The following is a 10,009-nucleotide window of genomic DNA, read 5'->3' as shown; positions in this document are numbered from 1 at the left end:
TGTTATTTTTACAACTTTTATCATTTCTGTGTTGTCAGAGCATTTTAGTTTCGCAGTCTTGGAAGTGATGATAACCGATGAGCAGACAGAACAAGGAAAGGAACCTCCTTCGTCCCCACTGCAGGGCGACTTGTTACATTTTCCGAAACATAGTTTCGCAGTCTTGGGACAGTTTTAATTGTTGATTTTTTGTGAAAAGTAAAAGAAAATTTTTTTTTAAATGTACTCTGTGATATAACATTTATAAATAGTGTTTTAAATGTACAAAATAATGCATTTTAAAAACTAACATTTAAATTCTAAACAGTAGCCTACCTGAGAGGAAATGAGTGCTACACTTAAGTGAGACACTTTTCTTGATGGACCTCGACGTTCCTAATTGGCAAAACGTATCTGAAGTCTGAATTGCCACGGATCATGAACTGATTCCAGAATCCCTTTGCGTTTGTAGAGGATGACCTGTGAGCTGAATTCACTTCTGGGTTGGAGATCTTAGCATTGTCCTGTAAGTTTATACACAAAAGTTGAATTTTCTTGAGTTGCATTTCCCAACATCACTGCACTTCTCAGATATCCAATCCTGCTGCCCCTTTTCGAACCGGATGGTGAAATTTCACGAGATCCACTTGTGCAATGTGCCTCAAACTTTTTAGCCAAATGTGACTGAAAGAAGATTCCGAATACCTGCATTTGTAAGATTAAAAATTAAATGTAATGAGCGGAACGCATGTTCTCTATACGAAGGGTCACAGAACAAATGCAAGGTCAGTGCAAGCGGCATTTGCTTTATCAGTTGTGAAACCAAATGTCACAGACACCTTCGCAGACATCCGATACACAAGACCTGAGACAGGCATATTGCATTATATTAGTCTTTTTCTTTCTTTCTTTCAAAGTATAGGGCACTTATTGGCATACATGTTTCACAAACAATATTACCAAAGCACCGATACACACAGTAACATAAATGAAAATAAAGGTGTTAATGTTAATAATGATAATAATAATTATATCCTTATAGACCAGGGTTAGGCAACATCGGTCCTGGAGTGCCGCTGTCCTGCAGAGTTTAGCTCCAACCCTAATTAAACATACCTGAACAAGCTAATTAAGGTCTTCAGAATTACTAAGGCTACAGGCAGGTGAGGTTTTTTTCAAGGTTGGAGCTAAACTCTGCAAGACACCGGCACTCCAGGACTGACGTTGCCTACCCCTGTTATAGACTATACCTTATAAGTCACTTCATAAGTCTTATTGTTTTAGATGTATCACATAGTTTATGTGATACATCTAAAACAATAAGACTTATGAAGTGAAAATTATTGCCAAGGCTTGAAATTAGGGATTTAATTTGACACTGAATACAAGATTGGATGGTGATGGAGATCTGATTGTAAAATAACCTCCCATTAGTATTAATGAGCCAGCAGCATATAGGAGAGAGATTAGACAGGAAACAAGGAGATGGATGTACTTTTTTGAGGAAACCACACAGAAAAGAAACAGTTATTTGTACTCAAGCACATAGAAAACATATTTTGTCAGTTTTGTAAACACTGTAATTTCGTAAACATAGTAGCCTAATGTGTTTGTTAGTCATTGAGTGAGCTATGCTGGCAGGATGGAGATAAGACACCGATTTTATTATGTTATTTTCCTATTTTTCCTCAAGTAAAAACAATACATATCATACCAGGGCTTGGTGTTGTAATTTTATTTTTATTTTATTTTTTGAATTTTTTTTTTTTTTTTTTTTTTTGCATATAGCACTAGTGCCACAGACCAAAAAATTTTACATTAATGTTTTGTCAGGAGAAAATACGTAATCCAAATGTTTACCTCAAAGTTCTTAACTATTTTTGCCATTTTTACTCAAATTAGGGTTTTGTAAGCAATAATGAGTACTCAAAAAATAATATCTTTACATTGTAGGGCTCGTCACAATTTGTGCCCTCACTCAGAAACTCCACAAGTTTTACTCACTGATGACGGTCCAGGAAATCCCTTATATGGACAAAGACATTCTTTATGGTTATTAGTAGCTGAATAATTAAATACGTTTAACTGATGAAAATAAAGAAAAATAAACAATGACTGTGACCATACACGATGGTTCACTATCTGTGCTACAAAACTGGTATTTTTATAAGAATAAAGTATATTTAAAATGTAATGCTAATCAACATAGCCTTTATCACTGTATAGAATAATATAAAGTGGCATGATTTCTGCCTCATTCTGTTTAATGAAACCATGTCAGATTACAATAATAAGTTATTTCAAAGACTTGACTGATGTTGTGAAGTGAATTTGGACAAAAACATATACTTTTGTTGGACAAAATGTTTGTAATCTTTCCTTGTGTTTTCATTGGTAACCAATTAGCAAGATAGGCTAACATACAAAACCAGTTAGCCTTACTTAACAATCAAATTAATTCTGCATATTAATGTATTGTATTACCATGTGGACTCTGGTTGCATATTAATGTATTGTATTACCATTTGGACTCTGACCACGATGGAGAGGAACTCGTGTTTATGTAATGATCTGTTTAAATGAAGATATCTCCAAATACATTCTCACTACCAAATGAACAGGGAGTCATAGTTATTCTGTTTTTGATATCATCTTTTAATTTCTGACTAGTAATTATCTATTTAAATATTACTAGTAAGCATTCATTAGATAGTACTTATTTTTATACTGGTACTTATTCATTAGATACTAGTACCTATTTAATAGATACTAGTAGTTATTCATTAGGTACTAGTAGTTATTTATTAGACACTAGTATCTTTTGTTATTACTACTAGTAACCATTCTTATCTTAGTCAAATCTGCTTTTTTACTCATCTTATGTTATGACTAGTCCAATGGGCTACAGTAGAGTTCAATTAAAAAAAAAAAGTACTAGTAAAACAAAACTCGTACTAGTAACATTTAGAATAAGTACTAGTTTCAATTAAAAAAAAAAAGTACTAGTAAAACAAAACTCGTACTAGTAACATTTAGAATAAGTACTAGTGGCTAACAATAAGTAATAAGAATGTCTAGTGTCTAACTAGTGGCTAACAATAAGTGATAGTATAATGAATAAGTACTAGTGTCTTGTACTAGTACCTAATAAATAACTACTAGTACATAATAATTAAGTACTAGTCACTAGTGGAATACATGCTAGTCAAAACTGAATAGTTGATATCTCAATGACGGATCCCCATAGAAGTCAATGGCAAAAATTTTAAATTTGTTACTAGTAACAATATAATAGTTACTAGTCACTATTAAAATAAGTACTAGTATCTAATGAATAAGTACTAGTATCTAATCAATAAGTACTAGTATCTAATGAATAAGTACTAGTATCTTATCACTAAGTACTAGTATTTAAACAAGTACTAGTATCTAATGAATAGGTACTAGTATCTAATAAATAAGCACTAATATCTAATGAATAAGTAGTAACTTTACAAAAGAAACTAGTACCTAAAGAATAAGGACTAGTATTTAATGATTAAGTGCTAGTAATTAATGGAAAAGATACTGATATCTAAAAAAGATACTAGTAACGTTAAATTAGATACTTGTGCGGTTTATAGATTAAATGTTAAAACGGCTTGCCATAGCTGGGGCACCGGCCCGGACCTCTTGCCTCCACATTTCGTTTTTAATGAGGGAGAGGTAGAAAAGGAGAGCTAGATGTTAAGTAACCATCAGTAACCAATGGCTGTAGCTATTTTTTTCTGACCGCGCGCAGCGTCAGACCTCCAAACGCTGCGTTCGAGGGGACTGATGGCACAGAGCTTCAGGCAACACCACAGACCTCCTTCCACTGTACAGCAGCTACATGTAAGACAGGTAAGTTTGATTTCAGTGAATTTTCAATTAAAATGATTTTGATTTTCAACTAGTCTACGTGCACGCGCACATTTAAGCTACCCTCAATTTGCACAATATCTGTTTTTTTTTTTTTTTCTTTTTTTTTTTTTCTTTTTTTTTTTTTTATTAATAGAAGCCTAAAAAATAATTTAATATAATAAAAATAATCCGCCTTGCAATCTTCAGAAGACATTTTTCCCCAGGTGTATTTATGCTTCTACGATACAAGTCAAACATAAGCTAAATGATTATTATACAAAATGTGCACATTTTGGCTAAACCACTTACTCTTTAAATGTCGAGTTGTTGATTTTTTTTTTTTCTTTCTGTGGTGGGTTACTGGAGGGTGGCAGGCGAGGGACGCTCAGTGTTGTCCCATTTTTACACAGAGCACATTTTTGTTTTTGTTTTATGAACGAGTGATGCCTTGTCGTCAGGCGCTGCCTTCGAAGGATTTGTTTATCCGGCAAAGGCGGACTCCTCGGGGACCGCCTACATCTAATGTAGACATTTCTATAATTTGGGTCGTCCTTTTATGATGTTGTTTTTCTGATATAGGCATCTCTGTAACTTGCATCGCCCATCTCAGTTGTTGTTGTTGTATAGAAGAATGGCTGGAAATAAGTCAGTCGGGATGAGCGCGGTATCATAAGCCTCTTTAGTTTGAATGTGAGTGTCATTCTCTGAAATAACCTTGACTAAACTGGCGTAATGACACCGATCAAAGCCAAAGGTTTTCATGTGAAATTGTTGTTTATGCCACTATTAATCAAAATGGGTCCGGAGTCCCATCTGCGTGCATGAGCTACAAATAAATCTACAGGGGACAAAATCAGGGTTTACCTCTCTGCAGGTCTGTACAGAACATAGAGTTCTACTCCCAAGTATACATCATTTATAGTACAAAAACACAGTGTGCAGTGTGATTACAACAACAGCTTACAAGTTGACAATTTTGGCGATTCATTAAATAATTCGCCAAAAAACAATTTTAACTGCTATTTAAAGGTAAAACTCACAGCCATTTTGAGAAAATTTTAATTTATATTTTCTAGAAGAATTTTTTATTTTTTTACATGGAGCAGGTCCACCCATCATAAATGCGGCCATGTTGAGATCACATGACCAACTTTATCTTGCAGTTCTCACTTAAATAATAATAACAATAATATGTTTACTTTATAGCCTATACCTTTTTATGTTATATACCTTTTTTATGTATCTTTTCTTCCATGCAGCATATCATTAGGGGACTGAATCCAAAAATGTCCATTATATGGATCTGTGTAGTTATGAGGCAGAGAAAAATAATAATTTAAAATTAATAAAACATAAACATTTTTTATATGAAACAAAAGCAGTAAAATTCATGCACCTATGCTGAATGGTGTCAGTATAAAGTCTAAAACTGACTTAGGGGCAAACAAGCAAGCAATGTGGTTTTGGCCTAATAACAGGCCTCATAAATTATAACTCAGATGATTCGCCATATTAACCTCAGTTACTACTGCGAACTAAGATTAATAAAGCATTACAGTTGTGGGGGACCTCCATCCTGTGGTACTGAACCCAGCAGGACTATGCTGCAAAGCCAATGAAATGCAAATCAAGAATGCTCATGGGATGCACAGTTAATAATTTAGAAGTTGAGGAAATCACCTGCATGCAATTTAATATCTTTAAATCTCTCTCTCTCTCTCTCTCTCTCTCTCTCTATATATATATATATATATATATATATATTATATACAGTATATATATAGTGGATAGGACAGTACAGAACATTACAAACTGATCATAGATTACATAACTCACAGCATCTTCTGTTCTTCTGCAGGGGTCATTCTCTCTAACTCAGTGTCTGTTATTTAGAGATGATATCAAATTGACGCCAATCATCATCCCTGGATTTCCCTGGCCTTATGTTGAAATGGCAACAGGAAGGAAAAGTCAGTGTCTTTTCTGGGTTCATAATGTTTATCTGAATGTTTATAATTTTTTTAAATAATATTTCGATTTTTTTTTACATCATCTAAATGTGCATTATATATTTATACATTTATCCTTTCTCGTCATCTTTTAACACTTCCAGTGTGTGTTTTATTCTGACAGCTCTCCCACACTGGGTTCAGCCTGCATTAATCATTGCAGTATGTATTGTTTTCTCTTCTCTTCGCCAGGCTCCACTTCAAAAGGTGGAGTACATTTCCCTGATGATGATGAAGACATTTCCATTAACAAAAGCTATGATGAAAAGCTTCAAGATAAAGTCATCTCAGCTCTACCAGAACCTGACGGTGCATATCTTGTTAAGGTGAAAGAAATTGCTTTCCAAAAAAAAAAAAAAAAAAACCCTTGAAAAAAAAAACAAACGGTTAATAAGATGTGTTGCATCCTGAAATCGCTGACTGCTAAACTCTGTATCTAGGTGGGATTTTTAAGGAGCCATCACAAATATGAAATCGTCTTTTCTTTGCCGCAAGTCCCAACACTGGGCAAAGATGTCTCCCTTTCTCCCGCACTACGCAGTACTGCAAAACCACGACTACGTGCAACACGCATTACACCACGCCCTGATGGTATGTTTTTATGGTGTGTGATGGTCATGTCAGAAAGATTGTGTTTGGTTGCACACACATGAAATTTGTACATGCAACTTATTTAAAAAAATAATAATTTACAATGATTTGCATTCACAAAATACCATAGTATTGTACAGTTACAATAGAATATGGAATATATTAACAATTCACGGCACCTTAATAAATGAAAAGTTTTACAAAATACATGTTGCACTTGTAGGAGGAATGTTAAAAATGCATACAGAAAATTATCCATAAATATGTTATCATTTATTATATTTATATAATGTATTTGGTATTTCCACACTGTAAAAAAAACGGTAAAATACCCGCAGCTGTGGTTGCCAGAACTTTGCTGTAAAAAATATGGTAGCAACATTTTAGGTTTTACATACTTAAATTATACTTAACGTATTTCATTAACTGATGTAATTTTAATATACCAACCTACTGAAGTACTAATATCTGTTTTGAACCCTTGTTATACACTAACCACCAAAAACAGGTGATGATCACATGATGAATCAAAGCTCATCGCAATCAGCTTTTGCACAAGCTGAAGAGGGAAGTACTTATATATAGAAGGTGCACAGTGTCATTCACACAGATACTAAAAAACACCATCATGGTAACACACATGATACTAAAATAATGCAATAAACATTCATTTAACAACATTAGATGCAAGATAAAACCCTAATGTATGCAGCTGAGAAGAAAAACAGTGACATAGTTTTTTTAACAAAAAAAAAAATATATATATATATATATGAAGTGTCATGCAGGGAATTCTGCGAGTGTCAATTTATGGTTTTTCACTGTAAATTGTACAATGATTTTTTTTTCTTTTTCACTTCCAAAAACCTTAATTTTAACAGTATTTTACTGTAAAGTTACATTAAATGTAATAACAGTTATTCACTATATATAGTATGGAAACTTACTGCTAAACAATTAACAGGTTTTTACTGTAGCATTTTTACAGTCTTTTACTGTTAATATCACAATATTTTTTTACAGTGCAGAAACAGATTATGTTTAGAAACATAGTATATTTTTAACCAATATTTGAAATAATTTATAGATATTTCCTTATATTTAATAAACCAACTTTCATTCACGAAGAACACTTTATTTCTCCGAATGTTGTCAAAAATAATACAAATGTGTGTGTGTGTATACTCATACACACACAAAATACCATATTGTACAGCTACGATATATATACAATTCAATATACAGCACCTTCATAAATTTTATAAAAAATAAAAAACACACCCAATGCACATTCTTTCTTAATTATTTTATAGATTTGTAGAATAAAAATAAAAAATCTTGGATTTTACTTAGAAACCTGGCATCTTGTTCCGACCAATTTATTTGAACGCACATGGCGTTGTAATTACAACTTCCCAACTCGTAAACGTCCCAGGTGGACTTAAACACACAATTAGACCAGTATTTACCATACAGATAGTCTTCTTTTATGTCACTTATCAAAGTCTGCCTACAACCCTTGCATTCTCATTTATTGACATAAGCCCTATTAAAAGGTGTTCATTAGTTGTTGAGAAGATTTTTTTTAAAGAGGATATATATAGGGTATTTTTTTTAGGGGGAGAGTCTCAATGGAGCAGCCTGGGTTGCTCTGCTCAGGGGTACAAGATTAATGAAAAATACTTGTGATCTTGAAACCATCTTAGTCTTGCTAGGGATTAGACAATAAACCTTTAAGAAAATAGTCCAGATTTATATCCATTAAGCTTCCCTGACTCAATAAATGATGAGAAGTTTCAGAAAACTAGATAAATATAGCTTAAACTAAGCAGTTACAATTAAAAACTATTTAAACAAGGTTGTAAAAACATAAGCGTGATCGGAGCCGTCAATGTATATCTAAGATCGCTTGTACACCAGACTGGTAATAAAACTCCAAGCCAAATGCAAGACACCATGATACGATCAATAGTCACTCTCCTATTTCAGTCCGTCATCGATCTCTCCATTAGCTGAAACTCACTTAGCGCGTTTATAGTAGTGTCATTTTTCCCACAGTTGAATCTCTAGGGAAATCTTAGCAGGTTTGCCATGTCTGAGCATACAATTTATATTCTAAAAGAAGCTGCCAGCATTTTGCAGTTGCAGGTGATTTCCGTCTTCCAATCCTGGTCACTCATGAGGTTTTTTTTTTTATCTTTTTTTTTGTTGTTGTTGTTTTTTTTTGTTTTTTTTGTACTCCTCTGTATCTGTATTGATTCCACACATTTCCATTCACCTTCCTGTGCTCTTTTGGGGGAGTCAGGGTGGTTTGTGAGTATAGCGCTCAGCAGGAGGGAGTGGTGCAAGAGGAACTCACCTTAGTCAACAGGAGCAGAAGGGACAGCAGCATCCGAGTTCGATTACAGGCCAGAGTCATGGGTGAGATACCCACCAAAGGGTGACAGATCTCTTGTTATTCAAAACAGAGCAATCATGGGTTGAAGTGTGTCATTTCTGGACCAGTGTAGTTGCCTCTGCGTATTTAGTTCATTTCAGTTGTTTCAAAGCAGTTTTACAGAAATATTAAGCTGGGATGGGAGAAAGTTTTTTTTTTTTTAATGAAATCCAAAAAGGAAAATTCTCTTTTCATTTATGCATCCTCATGGTGTCCCAGCTGTATTTACTTCAGATGAACACAAACAGATAATTTTAGAAGAATAATCCATCTCTGTGAGCCCATATAATGCAAGTGCTGTAGATCCCTCAAAGTTGTGCTTTAAAAACTATGCAAAACGAACAGAGGCTGTTATCCATCCAACACCAGTTGATGAATTAATGTCTTCTGAAGCAAAAGAAAACTACCAGTATTGTCAATTTTAAATCAACCATCATATTGACAAGTTGACAAAACAAGCATGGTTTATAAGTTGAAAAAGTACTCCCTTTATTTTGTAGTAAGGATATAAAAACAAATGTGCTCAATTTGGTTGTTAAAACTGTTAAGTAACATTAAGTGGAAACCAATTTGTAAATAGAAAATCACCTCTACTAAAATAACTTTTTTTTTTTTTTACAGATCGCCACCATGGGACACCAATGTTACTCGATGGAGTGCGGTGTGTTGGTGAAGAAAAACACACAAAATAATGACACAGAGAAGATGTGATTAAATTGGTTTGCTTGTGTAATTGATGAAAATAAACCAAAATGAATCAATGCACATGAGAATGTGCCTCAGAATGTGAACAACCCATTTCACAACCATCCATGGAGGATCACAACTGAATTGTTCCCGCACTAAAGCAAAAATAGAGCCACTATTCTAGAGTCTATGTATCACAGGTCTGCTAATGACATCACAAATTCAACTTAGTAGAATTCAATCAAAAAGTTTTTAAAAAGAAAAGCAAAACCAATGCATCTGGCCAAGAACCACAGATATGTCACAAGGAAATATATTCACTATATATTGAGCTTCTCAGACGCCACAAACTATAAACAAAAATTGTTTGGCTCAGCTAGTCATCATTAAATTAATTATGTCATTAAATTTAGAATGTCTTTCA

The 10,009-nt window shown here is 33.7% G+C and overlaps 1 protein-coding gene across 2 annotated transcripts; it reads left to right on the top strand.

Annotated features, from left to right (window-relative positions):
* The first annotated feature begins 3,625 nt into the window (after nucleotides 1–3,625).
* On the top strand, nucleotides 3,626–9,663 carry LOC109097745 (UPF0687 protein C20orf27 homolog). Of its 2 annotated transcripts, none has more exons than XM_019111359.2 (6): nucleotides 3,626–3,861; nucleotides 5,720–5,831; nucleotides 6,063–6,196; nucleotides 6,311–6,461; nucleotides 8,757–8,882; nucleotides 9,520–9,663. In XM_019111359.2, exons 1-6 carry the CDS (start codon nucleotides 3,796–3,798, stop codon nucleotides 9,588–9,590), a joined length of 660 nt encoding a protein of 219 aa, XP_018966904.1. In that variant the 5' UTR covers nucleotides 3,626–3,795; the 3' UTR covers nucleotides 9,591–9,663. The 2 variants fall into 2 exon arrangements, with proteins under 2 accessions (XP_018966904.1, XP_018966906.1); XM_019111361.2 differs by having other exon boundaries at nucleotides 3,632–3,861; nucleotides 5,755–5,831.
* The last annotated feature ends 346 nt before the right edge of the window (nucleotides 9,664–10,009 follow it).

Source organism: Cyprinus carpio, chromosome B1 (genome assembly GCF_018340385.1).
Source record: "Cyprinus carpio isolate SPL01 chromosome B1, ASM1834038v1, whole genome shotgun sequence".
Lineage (NCBI taxonomy): Eukaryota > Metazoa > Chordata > Actinopteri > Cypriniformes > Cyprinidae > Cyprinus > Cyprinus carpio.
This window is presented reverse-complemented; position numbering and strand designations above follow the sequence as displayed.

Coding starts and splice junctions, on each gene's coding strand:
- LOC109097745 (XM_019111359.2), top strand. CDS start 3,796: ATGGCACAGAGCTTCAGGCAACACCACAGACCTCCTTCCACTGTACAG. Junction 6,197..6,310: donor ACGGTGCATATCTTGTTAAG/GTGAAAGAAATT, acceptor CTCTGTATCTAG/GTGGGATTTTTAAGGAGCCA. Junction 8,883..9,519: donor ATTACAGGCCAGAGTCATGG/GTGAGATACCCA, acceptor TTTTTTTTACAG/ATCGCCACCATGGGACACCA.